The 23402-nt window shown below is 42.3% G+C and overlaps 2 protein-coding genes across 3 annotated transcripts in view; one reads left to right on the plus strand and one right to left on the minus strand.

The window, feature by feature from the left end:
- The first annotated feature begins 8 nt into the window (after nt 1-8).
- Nucleotides 9-5397, plus strand: eif3s6ip (eukaryotic translation initiation factor 3, subunit 6 interacting protein). The gene is made up of 15 exons (XM_071481028.1): nt 9-209; nt 548-578; nt 694-904; nt 1023-1102; nt 1452-1513; nt 1611-1680; nt 1769-1842; nt 2113-2284; nt 2550-2704; nt 2885-3055; nt 3443-3576; nt 3981-4154; nt 4324-4513; nt 4848-4928; nt 5189-5397. The coding sequence occupies exons 1-15, from the start codon at nt 24-26 to the stop codon at nt 5264-5266; spliced, it is 1869 nt and encodes a 622-aa protein (XP_071337129.1). The 5' UTR covers nt 9-23; the 3' UTR covers nt 5267-5397.
- A 429-nt stretch (nt 5398-5826) lies between these two features.
- cdh23 (cadherin-related 23) overlaps nt 5827-23402 on the minus strand; it is a 166265-nt gene continuing 148689 nt past the window's right edge. For both annotated transcript variants that reach the window (XM_071481036.1, XM_071481033.1), the window contains 31 exons: nt 23258-23377; nt 22447-22627; nt 22227-22360; nt 21038-21247; nt 20690-20797; nt 19790-19892; nt 19255-19380; nt 18972-19175; nt 18277-18735; nt 18036-18152; nt 17708-17932; nt 17300-17469; nt 16605-16742; nt 15867-15986; nt 15267-15444; nt 13967-14178; nt 13470-13664; nt 13265-13378; nt 13000-13129; nt 12469-12732; nt 12221-12382; nt 10974-11230; nt 10791-10888; nt 10481-10601; nt 10308-10387; nt 10109-10149; nt 9895-9955; nt 9086-9215; nt 8749-8868; nt 8295-8405; nt 5827-7672 (listed from right to left, as the gene is read on the minus strand). In XM_071481036.1, coding sequence (XP_071337137.1) covers nt 7331-7672; nt 8295-8405; nt 8749-8868; nt 9086-9215; nt 9895-9955; nt 10109-10149; nt 10308-10387; nt 10481-10601; nt 10791-10888; nt 10974-11230; nt 12221-12382; nt 12469-12732; nt 13000-13129; nt 13265-13378; nt 13470-13664; nt 13967-14178; nt 15267-15444; nt 15867-15986; nt 16605-16742; nt 17300-17469; nt 17708-17932; nt 18036-18152; nt 18277-18735; nt 18972-19175; nt 19255-19380; nt 19790-19892; nt 20690-20797; nt 21038-21247; nt 22227-22360; nt 22447-22627; nt 23258-23377 — 5031 coding nt within the window. In that variant the 3' untranslated portion in view covers nt 5827-7330. The remainder of the gene's footprint in view (nt 7673-8294; nt 8406-8748; nt 8869-9085; nt 9216-9894; nt 9956-10108; nt 10150-10307; nt 10388-10480; nt 10602-10790; nt 10889-10973; nt 11231-12220; nt 12383-12468; nt 12733-12999; nt 13130-13264; nt 13379-13469; nt 13665-13966; nt 14179-15266; nt 15445-15866; nt 15987-16604; nt 16743-17299; nt 17470-17707; nt 17933-18035; nt 18153-18276; nt 18736-18971; nt 19176-19254; nt 19381-19789; nt 19893-20689; nt 20798-21037; nt 21248-22226; nt 22361-22446; nt 22628-23257; nt 23378-23402) is intronic.

Raw genomic sequence — 23402 nt, forward strand, 5'->3', positions numbered from 1 at the left:
TCACAAACACTCAATTTCCCATAATGCTGCAATGCCGCCGTGTTTCGTTCTACGTCACAGCTTCTTCCTTCCGCTCTCCGTCGTTTCTCCAGCGCCAGCTGCGTGGTTTAGCTGCGTTAGCTAGCAGAGCACACTTTCTCCTGTTTCACTCCGATACCTACGAGCTTGGACTAATAACCAGCATCATGTCATACCACGACGAGGAGGAAGTCAGTATAAATTATTTGCTTCCAGACATTTGACCGTTTTCATGATAATAACAATGACAAGCTAGTAAGCGGTGCCGGCTAGCTGCCTAGTTAGCTTAACTAGCTTAACTCCACCGGCATAAAAGTAGCTTGCGATGAGTTAGCATGGTATAAATGATTCTCGTCTGAAGAGCATGCAACCAAAACATCACAGCATCTGTAATTTTGTTTCCTTGTTTGGTAGAGAATATTTTTTTAGCCTAAGCAGACTAGCGTTAAAGATGACAACATGCATGAGTGACAGACAGATGTTAATTTCGTATTAGTAACAAATGTCTAAATGCTCTGTTTCCTTGCAGTACGATCCTTATGACTACGACCTGCACACCGGTTAGTATACACACACCTATTTGTCTCTATTTATCTAAATGCATAATGCCCCCATTCATGTGTAAACTTCTCTTGTGTGTTAGTGTCACCTCCTCACTCTCCCATCTCTTTGCAGGTGATCCTAAAGCAGACCTGGCCTACGAGAGGCAGTATGAGCAGCAGACCTACCATGTCATTCCAGAGGTGATCAAGAACTTCCTGCAGTATTTCCACAAAACCATCTCTGACTTGATTGACCAGAAAGTTTACGAGCTGCAGTCCAACCGTGTCTCTAGCGAGAGCATCGAGCAGAAGATCTATGAGATCCAGGATGTCTATGAGAATAGGTAACACCCCCCCCACCCCCAAATTGTGATGCTGTTGCATCTTTGGCAGGGATATTAGATCTGTATGTGTGTGTGTGTGTGATGAGTATCCTACCTTTCCTATTTTGTTCTTGTTTAGCTGGAACAAGTTGACTGAACGTTTCTTTAAGACATCTCCATGGCCAGAGGCTGAGGCCATCGCATCACTTGTTGGCAATGGTGAGTATATCCTCTGCCATTTGTTTTTTTTTGCAGACGACACCATCATTTGTTTTTCGTTGTAGAAATTCTGTCATTCTTTAACTGTCTCTTAGAATATGATAAATGAAATTTACATTTTTCCAAGAGTTTTCCACGGTAATTAGCTGATATGTGTATGTCATTGTTTAGGCAGACAAAAGACGAGAAATATGTGGATTTTTATTATGTTGTTGTTGTGTTTACACTTGTATTATTCGACAGACCTTCTTTTAAACAGCCTTTACAGTCTATTGATAATTGAGTTCATCTCTGTGTGGTTCAGCAGTGGAAATGTTTCATGTCATTGTTTGCCTCTTATCTCCAACAGATGCTGTGTTCCTCATCCTTTATAAGGAACTGTACTACAGACACATCTATGCTAAAGTCAGCGTAAGTAACTCCTCAATAAACTTCCTCCTTGATCTCTGAGAAAACTGCTGAAATCTTTCCAGGATTTTGTTTTAAGTATTGTTTTCTTGGTATTCAGGGTGGACCAACTTTGGACCAGAGGTTTGAGTCGTACTACAATTACTGCAACCTCTTCAACTACATCCTCAGTAAGTTTCAAGAATATTTCTTACATTTAGTGTAAAATAACAACTGATGAAAGATGAGTCACAGGAGAATGTTTGTGATTGTAAACAGATGCTGATGGCCCAGCCCCCTTGGAGCTGCCAAACCAGTGGCTCTGGGACATCATTGATGAGTTCATCTACCAGGTATATTTAATTATATTCTTTATGTACTATCGGTTGACAAGACTTATCCATAACAAAGAGTCAAATGGGATAAAAATAATGGCCAGGTCAAATAGTAGTTGCCAGCCATATTTAGAGTTGTTTTAACCTATAAGGAGTACCAGATGGATGGTATATTAAATATGACTTACACATACTTTTTTGATATGGCCCATCTGGCTAAATTCACTCCATTCTAACAACCCAAAGAAAGTTTTTTTGCATGCTGTTAACCCCTATACTCCTCCTCAGTTCCAGTCCTTCAGTCAGTACCGCTGTAAGACAGCCAAGAAGTCAGAGGAGGAGATTGAATTCCTGAGGAACAACCCAAAGATCTGGAACGTCCACAGTGTCCTCAATGTTCTTCACTCCCTGGTGGACAAGAGCAACATCAACCGCCAGCTTGAGGTCTACACCAGCGGAGGTAAAGATGAAAGTTTTGGAGAAATTTGTTTAGGGGAATTATTGAAATGAGTGAGCCCCATACCTTGTTAAAGTGACCTCAATGAGGTGCAGTTTTGGTTCTCTGTAGATATATAGTTCTGTAAAACTGTAGTTGTAGTAGGTGCTTTTCTGGTGTTAAAGTAACTTCAACTAAGTACATTGAAATTAACTTCAGTGTATTCAGCTTAGGTTTGATGAGGCAGCTAACTTGTTTAACATCAATATTATTTGTTGGCATGTTGCAGGAGACCCAGAGAGTGTGGCTGGAGAATATGGGCGTCACTCCCTGTACAAGATGTTGGGTTACTTCAGCTTGGTGGGGCTCCTGAGGCTTCACTCTCTGCTCGGTGATTATTACCAGGCCATCAAAGTCCTAGAGAACATCGAGCTCAACAAGAAGGTAAGACCTTATTTAGAGCTTCTAATGTAGACGGTAACATGCCTGAGTACTACGAATGACGATACCACTTCTTCTCTGTTGTTTTCAGGATTTCAAACTTTTTTCAAACCTATATTCAATTGGTTTTAGACCATCATCTTTATCTACGCCCTTTTTTCTATTCTGTTTCTTGTCTTTCAGAGTATGTACTCCCGTGTGCCCGAGTGCCAGATCACCACCTATTACTATGTGGGTTTTGCCTACCTGATGATGAGGCGCTACCAGGATGCCATTCGAGTCTTTGCTAACATCCTGCTCTACATCCAGAGGACAAGAAATATGTTCCAGAGGTCAACATATAAATATGAAATGGTCAGTTGGAGCAGTGCTTATGAGATAACAGTGTAGTTGTCTGCTTAAGTTATTGATTATTCCACTTCTCTCCCATATAGAACTTGAAAGTTGTTCTTGTTGCTGACATCTAATGATGTCTGGAAATATTTAGGCTGATATCAGGGTTATTTGCCTCTAAAACCTAGTGTTGCATTTATGTGTGTATTATTTCAGTCAGTTTTTGTAATTGTTTTTGTAAAAGTTGTTACAAGTATCAGTTAAGTTTTATCAATTAAGAGACATCTCTCTTAGCTGATAGTCAAACCCCCCTGTGCTAAACGTGGTTTCGCTTTCAGAGGGTGTCTTTTCCAAAGCTAATTTTTCAAAAGAGTTAATTAGTGTCTTGATATTTATATTTATTTATAGATTAACAAACAAAATGAGCAGATGCATGGTCTGCTAGCCATTGCTCTCACCATGTACCCGATGCGCATTGACGAGAGCATCCACACCCAGCTGAGGGAGAAGTACGGAGACAAGATGCTGCGAATGCAGAAAGGGTAAGAAAGAAATTCAAAACATTACACAGGAGCAAATATGTTTGACATCCAGCTTTTGTTTGAGATTCATGTTATTTTTGTGTATTCCTTTCCCTGACAAGATTGCTTTTATACTGGCCAGACACAAAGAGGGAGAGTTTTTATGTCTTTTCTGCCTGGTAAAATAAAGGTCAATATAAAATTACAGAAATTATTTTAAAAAACTGTTTTACTCGGATGTGGGGATGCAGTACAAGGGACAAAATGTGTCTATTTGCTTGTGAGGTCTGAGCACTGCGCCAGCTATAACTCACTGGACTTAGTACTGCAATTTTTTGCATCCATTATGCATCCCTCTTTGCCTGTTAAGTGTGGCGCACAGCAGCAGAAATGTCTTGAATGAGGTGCTCTCTTTTCCATATCAGAGACCTGCAGGTTGTTGAGGAACTGTTCAGCTTTGCCTGTCCGAAGTTCTTGTCACCTGTGGTGCCAAACTACGACAACGTCCACCCCAACTACCACAAAGAACCTTTCCAGCAGCAGATGAAGGTCTTTGCTGAGGAGGTGCAGCAGCAGGCCCAGCTCTCCACCATCCGCAGGTAGAGCATACCATCATCCTTAAGTGTGTGCCATAGTTAATATATGTATATAGAGTGGTATTAACACTGAAAACAAACACGTTATATAATTTTTTCTAGAAGCCTGTTGACTCGGTTGTGGTTGCAGGATGTATACACATATCTCCTAAGTCACAATGTGTCCCTCCAGCTTCCTGAAGCTGTACACCACCATGCCAGTCGCCAAGCTGGCAGGATTCCTGGACATGACTGAGCAGGAGTTCCGTATTCAGCTGCTCGTCTTCAAACACAAAATGAAGAACCTGGTGTGGACCAGCGGCATCTCAGCTCTGGATGGAGAGTTCCAGTCCGCGTCTGAGGTCGACTTTTACATTGACAAGGTGTGTTAAAATCTGTTCACTAAACACAATGTCTTTGACTTTTCTATTTCATCACATACAGTATGAATGGGGAACAGATGGGCCATGTGGAAGGCCTCTGTTGGTCTGGTAAAAATGTTACAGTAGGTTCAGATGGGTTCTGTTATTTTCCACAGCAGCTCCGAATTGATGCACATGTGCTGTGCACAAGCCCACTGGAACTATGCGCATGTTGTATATAAAATACACACATAAAATAAGTGTGGCTGTAACATAGGTAAATGTTAGGGAGTTATATAGCTCATTGTTGCATGTTTAAAGTAGATCTGAATGTTTCTCTGTAACTCTTCCACAGGACATGATCCACATTGCTGACACTAAAGTTGCTCGTCGGTATGGAGACTTTTTCATCAGACAGATCCACAAGTTTGAGGAGGTGAGTAGTGTTCAGATTTGCCTCTGGACAGAAATTTGGAATTGCTTATTATTTTAGGGAATTAGATAATTTTTTTTTGTCAATGACATTATTTCATTCAGCAGGGGAGAACAGAAAAAGTTTTGATTTTTAAGCCAAGTATTGTTACTAATATTGATGTACAAAAGAGCACACCCCTTTCTCTAGCCCTCTTTTGAAATTATTTTGGTCATAGGGCTGCTTGTCAAAGACTAAAAAAAATGCTGCCTGTCTCCCTACAGTTGAATAGGACACTGAAGAAAATGCCCGCCACTGGCACCACTGCGGCATCAGCGAGCACCACGAACCGAGGAGTCTGACCAGCAGCAGCAGTGAAGAGCTCTTAGTCCTCTGAACCCTGAGTCTCTTTTGGCCTTTTTGACAACTATTATTGATGGAAACTTTTCTATATAACATCGTAACAATAAAAGGATGGATTGGTGTGCTAAAACCCATGGTTGTTTTTTTTTTTCTCTACATTGCCTGTCAAGCAGTTACTCTTAACAACCACTAGATGGCATTATTTGCCAAGACCTCACAATGTCGCACGCAGAGTTTTGACACTGAATTTTACATCTATAGTAAAAGGAAATGACACATGTAGACATATTAAAATAATAATTAAGGTGTTTCTGTAAAATCCAGTGAGAATTCATTATACTTACACATTATTTTTGGAGTCTGTTTCTCTTGAATTGTCTACACATGTTGGACCTATAAGTACAAAGAAGTCAGCCTAGAGGAAATCACTAATTGTCATGGGGGAACAATTTACTAGAGTCATAAGCCATTAAGTTTTCTCAGATTCACAGACTTTCTGCCTGGCTGCTTTGTTTGCCACATGGTGTCTGGCTGCTCTCCCATCAACCTACTGACTGAGACCATTGCATATTTCTTTTATTATCACATATCATCCAACAACATTTCCCAACACAGATCTCGGGGCTGGTGATACCAATGACAAAGAAATAAGAACTTACAAAATGGGAATATAAAAAATTAATTTTCAAAACACACCACTCATCAGAAACAGTGTCAGCTGTCATATAAAGGAAAACAGAACAAGTGTCACCATAGCACAATATACACATACTCCAAACATCCAAAATTATTCCCTACCTATTTTGGTAAGCCAGCAATTTTCTTCAAAAATATCTTTTGATTCCATCACATTTTTTTTAGAAAATAAAAAAATAAAGCAAACATGGCTCATTTTGAGCATGACTCTTTTACTCCCTCAGGTGGCAGTGTAAAGTCTCTGTGGGCACAATGCCATCTTTATAAAAACTGGATAATTCATATTTTTTTAAATTCCACTTATAAGTAATTCCCAAGTCTTTTTTTTGATTTCCTTTAATATCAAATTACTCATAAAAGATTCAAAGTGTATTATTTTTCTTCACATGTCTCCAGTCTGAGACAATGTTCATCCATCTTCATTCATCATTTCAGTGAGGAGTCTCCTCGCACATGACTGAGTCCATGCTAAAAATGGAGAGCAGGACCAGTCTGAAGGTTCAGCGCTGCCCTGTAGACAGGGAGTGTTTTGTCATGTTGTCATTGATCCAGCAAAAGCTCTCATCAGACTACTACAGTACTTTAACAACCTTGCAGTGGCAGAGGCCTGTCTTCCTCCTGCTGTCAGGTGAGAAATCCTCTTTATAAGCATCACTGGGGAAAATAGTGGAAGTGCTCTTGTCTGCATTAAATGTCCATCTATAATTTCACACCAACATGTATCTAATATCTCAAAAACGTCTGCTCCATCCTCACTCCTTCAGCACTGATTGCATCGTTTTGCAAAAAGAAAAAATATTCAAACATGATAAGGAATTGTGTCAGTATCTCAATGTCCTATTGATGGCCATCCGCTGGTCTGAGTGTGTGTAGCTTCATTTTCTTGAGTGTGTGTATTTGTGTTTGTATGAGTGTCTGCAGTCCAGGTATGACTTCCAACAGGATTAGTGAGAATGAGGCACGATTGACGATTATAAGGTCATGGTTCAACAAGCTTCTCCCACAGGGAGGCTTGATCTTTCTTTTACACTCAGCTCTTTGGATGAAAGTCAGTGACATCAGTTGATTTTGTCTCGCTGACGACCAGTGCCCTACTTATGATTTTCCATTTCCTAAAGGTCATTTGAAGAACCCCTCTCTTGAAGCACCAACAATGGGACCGATTACAACACAAGATCCACTCAAACCAACCCAGAGTAAATCCTCTTGCAGGCTGTCTCACTGATGCACTGAGGTTGGCTGATGAGGTTCCCTAGACTACACACACTCCTCCTCCAGTCCTCCCTAACCTTGTCAGGGTGGGGATGTGGAGGCACAAGGACACACACGAGTCATGGTTGTGCTCAGACCAGCGAGGCCTCGGCTAGTCATAACTCTGTGATCTCCAGGGGACTTTCCGACACGGTGTCCCCGTCCTTGTGACGGTGCATCGGGGTGGACTTGGCTGACTCTGTGCGGGCGTTACGCTCACAATAAAGCCCCCCGTCAGCATTCAGTGCCTCAAGAGAATGTGCCAGGGCTCGCTGGTCGTCCTCTGGCAGGCTATTGAGGTCAGAGGTCAGGAGTGTGCCTGTGCTGCCGTGGACAACGTGCACACCTTCTGGACCCTTCAGTTCCACAGGAAGCTTGTGCTTGAATCGCAGAGTGCCGCGGCCTCCGCCCATGCCCAGACGCTCGTCCTCTTCGTCGTCCAGATCGCTCTGGATCAGCTGTTGAAGGAAGACAGGAGAGGAGAGGGGGAGAAGAATAGATAAGATGAGAATGAATGAATAATAGCATTTATACAATGAAGTTGACAAGAATCCAGCAGTTTTGTAAGAAATAGCTTTGAGGAAGGGCTGGATAGAGGTAAACAAGAGGAGGGAAATCTTCCAGGAGAGAAATCAGTAGATCCCTCGGAGTAAAAGACAGCAACTTGTAAATGTAGTGAAACAATAGATCCGCAGAGAATAACAGATGTCATACCAGACCTGGTTTAAATACTGTGGTTGCAAATGATTCTTAGCATTAACTTGTTTGGGAGGACTGCACAGGTCCACATCAGAAACAATTCAGAAAAGTAGGTAAGAGTAGATATTGCACTGTTTGTAATTTGAGTGAATTTCTGTGTGGTAAACCATCCTCAGCTGAACACTGAAAAGTAAGTTCAAACTCTATTTGACCCAAAGTCTGGTTCAAGGCAGCAGAGAAAGCAGAAGTGGTGAAAAGGTGTCACGGCAGAACAGCAGACAGGACGTCAGAAAGGGAAATGAAAGGAACGAAAGATCACTCTCCAGAGGTGTCAGACAGGAACCGCGGGTGCAGATAGATAATCCATTTTTCAGAGCCCACCTCAGTGACTGATGAGTGATCTCCCTGGCTGGTGGATACGGTGACGAGCCGAGCTGCAAAGAGCTTTTTCAGCCTCAGGTAGTCATCCAGGACCACCTTGAGCAGGGAACCCTGCCAGGACAGCAGTTAGGATCAAACAGAGTCTCTCACCTTACGCACCCTCACCGTCACAGTCGCCATAATTGAGAATCCACAGCAATGACATCTAGCCTCTTATCTAAGCATCTGGGTCTCAACAGCCTATCTTCAAGTCCTTGGGGTCTCTGTGTTTTCTTCATAGAACAGACTGGTGGAGGTTGTAGGTCAGACGCTCTGACCATGTCCCTCCACGTGTTTAGGAGGGATGGAATGAAAGAGAACATAACCAACGAAAGAGAGGCCTCTGAGATTGGATGTGGACTTGGTGTTGGTGTGTGTGTGTCTCCCTGGATAATCTGACATGCAGGTGTCTCACCTTGATAGGCCCCTCCCTCATGATCTGGCCCAGTTTAGCGATGTTGTCGTACTCCTGAATAGCTGCTCTCAAGTAACGATCATCCTCTGGCTTTGCTTGAGGTTCTCTGCCAAATGTACCCTGTGAAAACAACACATGCTGGCTGAAAAATATTGTGATGGTACAGATCTACAGATCTATAACAGGGTTGATTCTGAGGGTGATGCCATGGTTAAGGATACAAACTCATGTAATCCTGGGAATGATGGCTTTATTCTCCCAGAAGCAAAATATCTATTAAGATTCTCAAAATATTGTGGTGAGATATGTGGGAACTCAGATTAATGTTAGTACTGACATGAGTGCGCGCAGGGCTGTTCCACAGGTCAGTTATCTCACTCAGGTTCTCAGGCAGGTCGTCCTCGTGGTCAGCCTGGGCAGCAAGCTCCAGGTTGCGACAGAATGGGTCCAGCCACACTGGATTAGCCCTATAGAGGCAAACAGTATTATAACCATCATCAGCAAGACAGAGTAAAAATACATTGTGCTTCAGAAATCAGAACTCAATCAGAACTTTGATTTTTGACATTGACCTGCTTTTTCAGTTGTTTGTGAGATTGGTATGGCCTGTAAAGTCTAAACGGTAGACTACCAACAATATTTGAAGAAGAAGAATGACATTTTTGGATGTAAGGTTACTTAGAGGACTTGTGTGACATTTTGGGAAAAACACTTATTTGATTTCTTGTTGAGACCGGATGGGATTGACACTACTCCCCTGTCTCTGCGCTAAATAAGAAGCTATAGCCAACAGGCAGTTAACTTAGCTGGACTGTTAACACAGGGAATTAAATGAATACGTTATACCTTGTTTGGTTTACCTGTACAAAAAATATTTCTTGGCTAATAGCTGTAACCTCCTGGAGTCTTCACTTGTTGCCTAGCAACTTCAAAGTGATGACAAGTAAGCCAGCAAGTGTATTTCATAAAAAAGTCAAACATATTCTTGAACATACTGTATATGTTGTTTTTTTAATTTGCAGAAAATCTTGCCCTTTAGATTAATACTCATAACTGGAAAGAATATTCTGAGAAAAAGAGACCTTTAGAACAACAGCACAAAGTGACGTTAGGAGGACATTCCCTAAAATGAAGCTAAAATCTCACCCTTCAAAAGAGTACTTGTTAGTGTTGGGCATGTCCAGGATATCCATTAGACCCTGGTTCCCTGGATGATAGAGGATAAATAATTGTTTAAGTAAAAAAAAAAAACAGTTCTACAGTTAAGTGACATGTTATAATCTGCATTATCAGATGACAGAAGCTACATCCTGAAGTTAACAGCCGGTGGGGCCGTCCCGTCTGCAAAGCTGCTACTTACCTGTTGATCCTGCAACGATGGCTTTCAGCTTCCTCTGGTGTCTGCAGCACAGCAAAAAGAAACAAGTCAAGAGAAGATAAACATGTTGATATCGCTGCTCAGACTGAGCCTAGAAACATGGTCTGTGGCTGATTCAGTACACACAAAAATCTATTTCAATACAAAACTGCCTTTTTACAGAATGCTGAATCATTCTTACACTCTACGATAATGCCAGTTCATTGTGACAAATAAAATTCCTGCCAAGCACAGCAGCACAGCCAGGATAATGATGACCAGCTGTAAAAGAGAGAAAAAAGAAAGTTTAAAAGCACCAAAACACAAAACATCCACAATAGTCTGTGGGTTTCTGGAGGTACCAGCCTCACAGACCTGCAGTGTGGTGATGTCGTCGGGCAGTTTGTCAGTGACAGCGGGCTGAACGTCCACAACGTTGTATTTCCTGAACAGGTTTCTCAGCTGCTCCTTGTTTTCATCGATCATCTGGATCACCCTGCAAAACACAAAATGCCAGGAGACAAGTAAACTCATGTCAGAACACAATTTATGCACCACAGAGCTGGGAGATTTCTACAGGCCATTGTGAGAGGAGTGACAGGCTTTAGGATGCATATCATATGAGAATGACAGTCTTATCATGTAGGTTTGGAGTGCAAGATTTATTTCATTAAGGAAGGTGTACCTCTCAACATCTAGGATGGTGTTGGTCTGATTGTTGACAACATGGATCAGCATGTCAGTCTGTGCATAATTCACCCTGCCCTTCTTGTCCACATGGAACTGGATTGAAAGAAAGGCAGACAAAGATGTCACATGTTTGTACAACATACACAAAACTAGAAAAACAACAATAGAAAAGCCTTACTTGAATGTCGTCTAAGTTGACAATGGCTCCAGTGATGTTAGACAACAAGTTGACAAAGTCTTCCTGGTTTTCACGGACCAAATCAGGGATCTCATTGAAGACTATCTTCACCCTCTGGTCATCCCGCAGAATATAGATATTCACGTTGGTGGTTGTGCTGTGCCCAACGAAATCGCATGCCAAAATCTCCAGCTGAAAGAAGCCCGGGTTGTAGGCCGTGAAGAGGTCATAGGTTCTGATGATACCATCTGTCAAACCTGTGGAAATCATGGGACAGAATATTGTCTTGACAAAGGACACAAATCTGATTTGATGAAAAGATAAGTTCTCGGTAAAAAAACTGATAAAATATGGGACTGCGCTCTGTGTGCTGTGTTGAAAATGTACATGGTAATGACGACAAGTGGACATTAGGGAGACGTGGGAAGCAAGTACATGTCTATCAAATGACTGTGGTACTTGTTAAGTCAATTTTGTTGAAGCCATTTCAATTCAACTTTGCATTTAAAAGGAATCATTAAATTCTGATTCAAAAACATTTAAAATCACTGATCATGAAATTAAAGGTGTGCTGATGTTTCATATTATTTTGTCAACACATCGAAAGAAAAAACTAAAACCAACAACTGATTCATCCTACAAACAAACACTTCCTGTGCATCCAAAGCCACATCTGAGACACATCTGAGAGCTCCACCACTGATGTGCAAAAACAAACGAACAAAAAAAACAAAAAACCCAAAAACAAACAAACAAAAAAATAAAATAAAACACATCAATGAGGTAAAACTCAGAGATACAGCCAAACTGGAGGCAGAAACTACTGAGACACAATAATTCATTGTTGGCTCTTAGCTTTTCATGGGAGTTGGTGACAATAATAAAAATATAAAATATCTTCAGTTTTACCCCTTTAAATAATGTGTAAACTGTTTTTGTGCCTATTTGTGAAAGTTCATTTGTGTTATGTATCACGCAGCAAGTATTATGAGATATTTGAAATAAACTTTAACACAGGTTGATTTTGCCTCTCTTTTATTGCACGTTCAAAAGATACTATCAAGCTGCTTTTTGTCCTTTTTTATTTTTGACCTTTTTGTCAAAGTAAAAATCTACTCAACATTAAATTCAAATGCATGTAACAGATAGATACTGTATCAACAATGTGTTGAACTAAACAGGAAATGCTTCTAAATTGCATATTGATGTTTCAGAACAACCTGAACACTGTACATGAGGCCACTCACCGATGGTGAAGATGCTGCCAACATCCTCACTACCATTGCTCTGCGACTGGAAGTAACGGATCGTAACAATATGGTATTGGACCAAGCTGTTGTTGCCAATGTCATTGTCTACAGCCACAACCTTGATCAACTCTGAGCCCACTTTGGCATTTGCTGCAACTCCTGAAACAGGGAAGCAAGGAATGTGGGTTGTGGTGGTTTTACATGGACCAGCATACACATATAGTACATATGAGAAAATAGATCACCTGCAGTGTACTCTGCCTTAGTGAAGCGTGGTTTCTGATCATTGATGTCTTCCAGTTCAATGCGGACTTCCAGCAGGCTGGGGTCACGGGCAGGGTCCAGGGCTTTGGCCCGTGCTGCCCTCTGACCCCTTGGAGGAGTCCAGCTCCTGTTGCTGGAAGCCTTGATTATGATGGAGTAGACCGGAATCTCCTCCCGGTCCAGATCCTTATGCAACTTCAGCTCTCCATCTAGACTCAAGCCAAAGTTGCCATCACTGTTTCCCCCTAGAGGAAGAGATGGAAAGGATTTATGTTCAGCCATCTGAAGCACTAAAGGAACCTGCTTTAAATAGAAACGGAATACAGATGGATCCATACACATGTCCCCATTATTCCTAAGCTTTTGAAGTATGAAGACTTTAATCTGACCACACAATGGATACAAGAGCTTCCAGACAAACTGCATGGACATGCTCTAAATCTTCTTGAATCAGCAAATGTACTTTGGCTACACTGGATACATGTGGCTATATGTGAAGATCACTGCATCACCTGCAATAAAATAGTAGACGATGGCATTGGAGCCCTCATCGGCGTCCACAGCTCTAGTTATGTTCCCCACCACGGTACCTGGAGGGGAGTGCTCAGGCACTCTCAACTTCTGGTAAGGCAAGCTGCCACGCTGAGATGCACACACACACACACACATACACACAAAGACACAAGCAGAAGACATAGCAAACATACAAACAGTTTCATGGAAGCTCTTATGTACAGATAACCACAGCAAGGCATATTCAGAGAGCTTCATACTCACTGGTGGTTTGAGGAAGACAGGTTCATTGTCGTCAATGTCCAACAGCGCCACCTGCAGAGGCTGTGTGGTCTCGTAAGGCACTGGCTGGCCCATGTCACGGGCCACAATGATAAGCTGAGAGAGTTGTTTGGACTCAGTTAGAGACACACATAGCTGCACAGTTCAGCATATTAACTGGACAAACAAACGCACACAGCTGACTCACGCTATGGAGGGCCTGTTTTTCTCGGTCCAGTTTCACAGTTGTTGTGATGACTCCAGACAAAGGATCAATGTGAAAGTTTTCCCAGTCTCTGTTACCTGCTCCAGTCTGCAGGAACGCATAGCGGACTTCTCCGTTCACACCCTCATCAGAGTCTGTTGCATGCACCTCATACACAGGCAGGCCTGGAGGCTGCTCCTACATGGACAGCAAAGAGAGTTTGTGTCTGCTTGTGTGAACTTTCTTGATTAAATTAACAAATGGTGTGACTGGAACACTAGAACTTTGTATTTTTTGTTATTGTTCATGGTTTTTAGTAGAACTCCATATCTATCAATTGTCTATCTTATTGAAGCCACTTGGTGTAGGGATCTGATATTATGGATCAGTATAGTCCCCTAATACTGACCATATGATGCTGAATGTGGATCACAGAAAGAAAAGGAACTGGCGCACACCTACTGACAATGACATGCATAGAGACACATGACAGCAGATACCTCTGAGATATGGATGATGGTTCCATTAGCTGGCCTGACAAACACGGGTCTGTTATCATTAACGTCTATGACTGTGATGACCAGATCTGCAGTGCCCCACAGGGGAGGACGTCCCTGGTCGGTAGCCACCACAGTCAGGTTGAAACGTTCAGAAGATTGAAGCAGACGGCGAGAACGCACCAGTCCTGTGTTTGGATCCAGGGAAAATGCATCTGAAAAGAGAGAGGAATTTTAAAGACTAAGTAAAGTTGTACTGGGGCCTCAGAAAGTATTCTGAGCCATTCACTTTATCATGTTGTAGACTTAATTGTAAATTGGTAAGTTTGCTATTATTGCCCATCAATTTACACGCAATAATACATAATGACAAAGTGAAAACATATATAATGTGCTCAAAACCTTAATTCAGTACTCTATAGAAGCACCTTTGGAAGAAATCACAACTTCCAGTCTTCTTAGGGCTCTTCGAGCTCGTGAATTTGGGCAGTTTAGTCCATTCTTCCTGGTAGATCTTCTCAAGCTGTCACACTGGATGGGAAGTGTCTGTGAACTGTCTGTGAACATCTCCCCACAGATGTTCCATGTGATTTAAGTCTGGGCTTTGCTTGGGCCAATCGAGGACAGTCAGAGACTTCTCTCCAAGTCACTCTAGTGTTGTCTTGTCTGTATGCTTTGGCTCAGTGTTGTCCTGAAAGGCGAACCATTACCCCAGTCTCAGATTGTGTGCATGCTGGAGCAGGTTTTCTTCAAGGACCTCTCTGTAATTGGATGCGCGTGCTGTCATATGCCTTTTACTCAAAGTGGCCTTTGTCTAGCTGCTCTTCAATAAAGGCCTGATTGATGTTGTGGTGCTGAGATTGTTGTCCTTCCAGCAGGTTCTCCCATCTCCACAGAGGACTTCTTCATCTTCTTGCCTGGTTACTCAGTTTGGCTGGACTGCCAACTCTAAGAAGAGTCCCAGTGGTTCTAGTCTTCTTCCATTTCACAATTATTAAAGTAACTGTGCTCCTGGCAGCACTCAAAACTTTAGAAATGGTTATATACACTTGATCTAAGCCTCACCACAGTTTTATCTCTGAGGTCTACAGAGAGTTCCTTGGACTTCATGTCTTGGCTTTCATCCTGACATTCAGCGGGAATTGTGGGATCTTGTATACATCTTATATGCCTTTCTAAACTATGTCCAATCAATTCAATTTGCCACAAGTGGACTCCAGTCAAGACACATCCCAAAGACATTTAAAGCAAACAGGAGAAATTCAAAGAGCAGCTAGATGACCCTTCCCGAACCAGTACATACCTGAATGGGGTCCCAACATGCTGTAGAGGACGGCCCCATTCTCTCCTTCATCCAGGTCAGTAGCTCTCACTGTGATCACAGATGTACCACTGGGCTCATTCTCAAACACACTGGTGTTGAACACTCGCTCTGTAAAGCGTGGCCGGTAATCGTTGACATCGAGAACTGTCACCAGGACCTGATGTGCATCAACAGGCAGATGACATACGAGGATGAAATCAAACAGAATATTGTTGACACAAGGTTATATTCATATTCAGGATACTTGGTAGAAGGCAACCAATACATTGGCATGGCCAATATTAATCATCAGATTTTTGAATTTATTACATATAATCTCATCATAATCTCTCAGCAAAATAATCTGGATTCTACAAGGGCAGCAAAACCTTCAGATGACAGAAACCTAAACTATGTGGTACATGGTTTTCACAGCCCAAAAGTGGCATTGCTATCATCTTCTGGAGTTTAGTCACTGGGGGACACTATAGATGTTATTTAGTATTAATATGTACTTACAATGAGTGTAGGTTAATTAGATATATAAACAAAGCCTCATTCACATAAGCTCCTTGTGTCATTACAGCCAGTGATCGCTACCTGGACAGAGTTCTCTCGTCTGTTGCTGGGGCTGCCGCCAGGGTTGTCACGAGCAACGGCGGTCAGAGTGTAATGGTCCTTTGTCTCTCTGTCCAGAGGAGAGAGGATGTAGATCTCTCCCTGAGGAGAAGGGATAATTAGGAAGGAAGTACAAGTACTGACTGGGAGTGGTGGCTGTATAAAGACATTTATTTGAGTCTGGAGATAAACTATTTAGATTGTCTTTATTGCACTGACATGCTTTGTTGAAACTTTCATTTCCAGGCAGGATGAAGTTCAGTGTTGACACCCAGCACTGCTGGCAGAGATAATACAAAATACCTACATACAAAGACACCTGAATGCAGACCACACTTTACCAGTCCATACATTTTCACCTTTTCTCTGAGTTAATCAAAAGAGAAATTTCTGTGGAATTTGCTCACATTTGTTTATGGACACCATCGTTCAAAAGGTCATGAACTTTTTTGTTCCTAGCTTTTTTGGCAAAATGTCAAGTAATGGGTCTGTAAACTTACTATAAATACCCTGAAAGTAGAAAAAATGTGTGAAAAGACGATATGAGTGAATTAATTTTGAAATTATTGTGAATTCAAATTTCATTAGAAATGGCCCAAAACTACACTAAAACAGAAGTAGATATTTAGAAAAATGCATATTCTGTTTGAGAAAGATAGGAGCAGAGCATAATTACTTTCTAACTGTGAACTAACTGTGTCAATGTATGAGCTAACTTACAGTGGATGGTTTGATGCCAAACTTGCCCTCTCCGTCTACCAGGCTGTACTCAATGACAGCAAAGAGGCCAGAATCAGCATCTGTAGCACTGACTCGAACTATGGTGGTGCCCAGGTTCACATTCTCAAACACAGGCTCCTGCAAACACAGATTAATGCACACTTTGGTTCAGGGACACTGCAAGAATAAGATTATGTTTTTTATTTCATAGAAGGGTGGCAACTGGTAGCAACAGATGAACTTAAATATATAGGCTAGCATGCAACATTACTGAACTCAAGTTATTTTACACAAAAGCGCTACTAGAGACATAATGCTTAGCTAGAAGTTAATCAGCAACAGTAAATGGATACCATTTAAATGGTTATTAAGTGCTGATAATTTTTCAGAAATATGGCCTCTCTCATTAAATAAAACAAGCACATTTACTTCCTGTTATGGTGTGCTTTTTGTTATTCAGTTTAACTTGTCATTTCCAGCCACATGTTTGAAGGCAGTTCTTTTTGTTATGACTTGTCAAACACAAGTGTGACTAATTACATCAAAAAGTGATTGCCTGGGGCGTCATTAATGTTATTAGTTACACCTGTGCTTTTCCTGTAAGACACATCAAAAGTCAATGGAACAACCACACATTACGCCCATTTTCTACATCAAAACCACTTCACCATTCTGCCTGAGTGGCTGTTATCTACCTGATATGAGGGTTGTAGGAAGACAGGGTTGTTGTCATTCACGTCCACAATGCGCAGGTAAACTGGCAGCTCAGCGATCCGGGGGGGAGAGCCGTGGTCCCGCGCCCGTATCGTGAAATTCAGCCACTGTACCTGCTCAAAATCCACTGTCTGGTTGGCTATAATCTTACCTAAAAAAATGTTCAACACAGTGATAGTTACAGTTTGGATTCATCAATACTAATATTCTAAATTTACAACAAGCAAGAAATGACATTAAAAGTAATACAGTAGGCTGCTTGTGAAACTTTAGAAATTGCTGAATTTATCTTAAATAAAACAGAATTTTACTGTGGTGAATTTTGACAGTTTGCTCAGTGATGTTCATTTTTAACCTGCAGCCTACAGTAGGTTGTTGAGGTGTCATACCAATGGAAGGGTCCTCCAGTCTAACGTATCCCCCCCGGGGCAGGTGGAGCAGCTGGTAGATGACCTGGCCGTTGGGACCTTTATCTGGGTCTACAGCTGACACTGACAGCAGTGTTGTGCCGGGCTGAGCTCCTTCCAAAATCTTCTCCGTGAAGTTGGACACTCCAAAGGGCCGGAAGCGAGGGGCATTGTCATTTACATCCAACACGTTAATGGTTAGTCTCGCTAAAGAGAAGGTAACATTGAGAAGAGTGAATATATCTTAGCAAGCTGAGTTTATGAAACTGGAGATTGAAACTGAAGGTTTCCTGTTAGAGAATAAACGTACCGTTGGGAACGCTCCCTGACTTGTCAATAACATCACTGGCATTGTCATGCACAGATACGATGATCTCAAAAGTAGCTACCAGCTCTCTGTTTAGTGGGTTGCGTACAAACACTGCACCTGAAAATTCACAGAAACACATCTAATTATTTTAGACCCAGTTTATTCAGTGTACGTCTGACATCATCAGTCAAAGTAAGCTTTCTCGATCAAAATCTAAATGTCAGTAAGATCCATGACTCACCGGTGTGTAAATCAATGCCAAAGGATTCCTGCAGGCCATCCACTGGGTTGTTCCCATCATCCTTTGCCTCCACTGAGATGATGTAATACTCCAGCCGAGGATGCAGATCTGGGTCCTCAGCGGTCAGTGTGGCCACAACCACACCAGGCGGTGTGGACTCATTGACGCTTATCATGGTTACAGGCTCTATAAAACGGGGCCTTGAATCATTTACATCATCCAGGATGACAGTCAGTGTGGCTGTGCCTGACATAGGGGGTGTGCCACGATCGGTTGCCATGACGACCAGGCGGTAAGACCCACGATCTTCTCTATCTAGGGTGTTGTTGCCCACCAATACAGCACCAGAGAGCGAGTCCACCACGAAGCGGTCCTGAGCACCACTTTCCAACCGATACATCAGCCAGCCATTAGAGCCAGAGTCAGCATCAGTGGCGGACAGCTGAGTCACCACCACACCTGGAAGAGACAGAGCAATGACTTAGAAACCATTCCCAACAAGTAAACCCTTCACCCTCACACAGGGAAATGCAAAGTTAAACTAAGTGTAGATAATCACAGGAAGGAACTTTAAATTGTTAATTCATCATACCTTCTGTCAGTGACAACTAAAACCTGGTAATCAAGTCATTTCCTCCCACTCCCCCACCCACATTCCTACACATGGATCATTAGCCACAAGCAAATCCACGCACCAGTGGGGCTGTTCTCAGGGAGTCGAACACTGAAACTGGATGGACTGAAGACAGGAGGGTTGTCATTCTGGTCCAGGATGGTGACTGTCAGAGGGACACTGCTGTTTAAACCTCCTACGTCCTCCCCAACCAGGAACAGCTCTACCCGAGGCTCCTGAAATGCCTCACGGTCCAACTTTGCCCCCTGACGCACAAGTATCACACCTGGAGGAAGAAACAGAGACATTAATGTTTGCACTGCAGTTTTCCTCTGTCTCTGCTTGCTGAGGAGTCGTAATGTTACCAGTATCGGCATCCACAGTAAAGAGGTCCACCCTTGCTCCCAGTAGCCGGTACTTCACCACGGCATTGCGTCCAATGTCTTTATCCTTAGCCAGAACCGGCCCATTCAAGACTGTTACTGTACTGCCTAATAGATGGGCAGAGATAAAGGTAGGGACAGGTGGAGAAATAAAAAGATCATAGTCAGGTTAGATTTGATTTTATACTAAGTCACTTGCCACCTGTTGATGTGTCTGCTACCAATTTGGTTTCATTGATTTGAATCTGGGCAAATATGCCTGATAACTGATAATCACTGAGGCTGTGACTCATATTCTGAATCCAAATAATCTAATTGAGTACGAAAGTTGTTTTACCTTTCAACATTCAGAATAGAAAAAATCACTTCGCTCAGCATGAGCCGTGTGTAAACAAAGTCAGGAAGTAGGGGAGACAGCATTTCAGACAGTGTTTCGACACAGTGCTCTGTGCTGCAGTTAGAGATTGCCTGCACTCAAGGTAAAAGAGAAAGACAGACACACCAGCTTGAATGCTACCTGCTGCAGAGTTCTCAGCGATTTCAGCCCTGTAGCTGCTCCTTGTGAATATAGGCCTGTTGTCATTCTCGTCCAGAATGGTTATCACCAAGTGGTCTGAGTCCTGGTGTGGTGGCACAAAAGAGAGGGGATGAAGAAACAATTACATTACCAAGGATTGTGTGGTATAGCACCAAAATGAGAATGGAAGTGGGGAGGAAGGAAAAAGTTAATCAGCCCAGAAGAGGCAAATCGTTACAAAGCTGTGGAGTAGTAAGAATATGCAAATCTTGCAGTTGTGCTGTGCAAACCTCATCAGGCTGCTGGTGGTCTACTTGTTCACAGCTCTTGGCTTAAACTGTTTCTCACCTTTCACACACAGGAAGCGTTTAAAGCATGTTGCATTACAGCTTTTGCAGAAAAAACTTTGCAACTGTATTGTGGGTGCTTCTCCTGCTTTAAGGCTATTTAGTAAATGAAGTACACTGTGTATGTGAGTTTTTTATTGTTACAAGGATACAGAACACAAAAGGTACAAAACCTAGTCAAAAACTACAATAGTACTTAAAGGTAGGACAGGTTATCAGTCTAAATGACTAAAGGGATACAAAAACAGAGGTGTCCTTTATCTTAATTTTTGTAATTTAATGAATGAATGATGAGCAATGACAGGTAGGCTGTGTGCAGCTCATTCAAATTATGGTCAAAGATTATTGGGATATAAGGTCTTCGAATTCAAAGCTGGTACATTTCAAAACTAAAAATTCAAGATTGCCTGTGATGAATTCCTCGAAAGCTGGCTTGAAAAGATAGAGGGTTTTATACCACTGACAGTGATATATCATTGTGTCAGTAGGTTTTATGTGAAACTGCCTATGTGGAAACATGTGTGAACGCTTGCAGCATGCTGATAGTGTTTACCCTGCGAGCAATGCGGGGATTCTCGGGGTTGTCTTTGACAGTGATGGTAAGTCTGTACTCAGCAACTCGCTCTCTGTCAAGTGGCCTGTTCACCTGCACCACACCTGTCTGAGAGATACAGAGAGGAAGCAATAAGTGTGTGCGTAGACATCCGTTCTTGATATTACGATATGTTTAATTACATATTATACCCTACAACCTCATAATACGACAGTATATATCTTTTCACCCTCCCCTCTCTAAATTGTGATATATTTATGCTGTAAATCCACACTTATGTCCAGGGTTTGCTTTTTTTTAAAACATGATCCGGTTTTCTGCTAAAACCAGACCATCCTTTTCTCTCACTGTGTCATTGATGTAGAAGGCTCCATCGTGGTTTCCAGCAGTGATGTTATAAGTGAGCAGAGCGTTGTGTCCGCTGTCCGCGTCGCGCGCTCGCACTCTGGCCACAGAGGTGTGTATGGAGGCGCCCTCACTCACACTGGTGTTGTGAGGCAGGTTCAGGAGGACTGGGTCATTGTCATTGATGTCTAGGACAAGGACCCCCACCACCACCTGAAAGAAACACAAGTCATGTGAGAAATAAAACATCTGATTCATGTCTGTGTTAGGATTAGGCCTCTCTAGCCTTTTTTCCAGTTGTTTTCCCTGCTGTTTTCCCCTCCCTCATGTGTTGTGTTTGTCCCCAGTTTCTTCTCTGTGTCTGTGAGTGTCCAGCTGGGTGTAGCTTCCTGGCTCCACCTCCTGCCAGTTCCCATGCACACCTATTCCCCCATCTACCAATCAACGCCACACCCTGCAGCAGTACTTAAGACCAGCTCATCTCTTCATTCTCCGCCAGATCGTTTAGTCACATCTTGTGGTATTATACTTTGGCCGACTCCAGTTTCTTGTTTCTCTTGCTCCCACCTTTTGGATTTTTTTGTGACCCAGTTTTCTCCCTGTGCCTTAGGTCAAGTCTCCTCCTACCCCACTGCCTGCCATGCTCAGCCCTGTCCCTTCATTCAGCCAGTGTTTGTCTGCCTTGTTTAGGGGATTCCTGTGTGCTGCCGTGTTCCTGCACTACCCTGTTTGGATCCCTGTCGTCTGCCTCGCTCTGTGGTTGTGTGGTCAGCTTGCCTTGCTCTGCCACTCTTAACCAGTCTGCCAGCCTTTCCCCCTCACCACAATCTCCAACCAAGCCCCACTGCCCAACTCCAGTTACTGGTTTCAAATAAAGAATGCCGTCATTTAGATGGACTATTTCCACTAAATGTGAACCCATCAGAAATATTAATCAAGCAGCTGTTGTAACCTTTTAAACTAAGTTTTTCCATGTAAGCATGGGATATACATGTAAAATTATGACCTCTCCCACACACTTAAAGTGGAACATCATTTATGAGCCAAAGCTTCTTTTTGAGATGGACTGTAGCTTTAACTGCTGTGTGAAGATAATAGATTGGATAGAGTAGTCAAGTTTGTGAAAGTGGCATTATTTATTCATTTGTAGGAAATTAAAGTGTTCATGTGTCTTTATGTAGTCATGGCTCACCGAGCTGTTGCGAGACGGGGTGCCCAGGTCTCGGGCTGTGACAGTGATGTTGTAGAAGGCTGTGGTCTCTCTGTCCAGCTCCACATCCTTTCTCACCCGAAGCTCACCCTCCACTGGAGAAACCATGAACTCATCTGACAGAAAGACGCAGACAGAGGCTCAGAGGTACAGGATTCAATAATATATCACCATCCCCACAGAAGACCAGTCGGGTACTAACTCTGGTGATCTCCACCGGTGATGCTGTACTCCACTTTGCCATTGAGCCCAGAGTCTTCATCACTGGCTCTGAGCGTCCAGACCCGAGGTCCTGGCTGGCCCTCGGTAACCTCGAAGGGTCCTTCGTAGGGTCTAGGGAAAGTGGGCGTCACATCGTTCACATCTAGGACATTTACGAGCACCTAAAGAGGGAAGAACAGTTTTTAACACATTCATCAAGAGAGAGGTGGATGATTGTGACATGTAAAGTGTGTGTGGAAAAAATAAGATGGATATTGACTAAATTCCCGCTAATGTAGTTTCCTTTATACAGACTGAACACATAGGCTTGACTCTACATCTATGTCATGATATAAATACTGTACATTCATGATTACATGAAGAACATAGCAGGGGTTCCACACTCACACTTTTCAATGATTTTAAAGGTTTTGTTTTGCACAGACAAATATACCCATCATAGGGTTTTACCTTGATATTTTGCTCTTTGCTAAAGTTAATGCTATGATGGAGACAAATACACAGAACTGTACATATCTAGTGATGAATTTAGCTAAAATCTAAAAAAGGATCTATCTAAAAAATACATTGATCTAAAAATAACAGGTCATCTAAAATGTTTTACTTTAGTCTTTATTTAAGCTATACAGTAATTTTTTAAAACTTATTTTATGGTTCTCAGATCCAAAACTTTCAGGGATTTTCCAGGAGCCTGAGACTCCTGTAATAAGTTTAGTTCATATGTATCTGCAGGGAAGAGTTCATTTTAAAAAACTTGTGTTGTGTAAAAAATGTCTTATTTGCATCATTACTGTTGTGCTAGATGTCAAACGAAGAGCAGGGTTTAGACACTGGTCTGTTGCTGTGACAACCAGTGCGTAGTGTCCATTGCTGATCTCGAAGTCCAGCTCCTTTACAGCAGTAATTCTCCCCTAAATACACACATCACACAGAAGG

Source organism: Trachinotus anak, unplaced genomic scaffold (genome assembly GCF_046630095.1).
Source record: "Trachinotus anak isolate AG129_WGS33_773 ecotype Australia unplaced genomic scaffold, CSIRO_AGI_Tana_v1 ptg000007l, whole genome shotgun sequence".
Classification (NCBI taxonomy): Eukaryota; Metazoa; Chordata; class Actinopteri; order Carangiformes; family Carangidae; genus Trachinotus; species Trachinotus anak.

Excerpts from the sequence above, each read along its gene's own strand:
- eif3s6ip (XM_071481028.1), top strand. The coding sequence starts at position 24 with ATGCTGCAATGCCGCCGTGTTTCGTTCTACGTCACAGCTTCTTCCTTC. Across the intron at positions 579-693 it reads TGACTACGACCTGCACACCG|GTGATCCTAAAGCAGACCTG; the intron begins GTTAGTATACAC and ends ATCTCTTTGCAG. Across the intron at positions 1,103-1,451 it reads CGCATCACTTGTTGGCAATG|ATGCTGTGTTCCTCATCCTT; the intron begins GTGAGTATATCC and ends TATCTCCAACAG.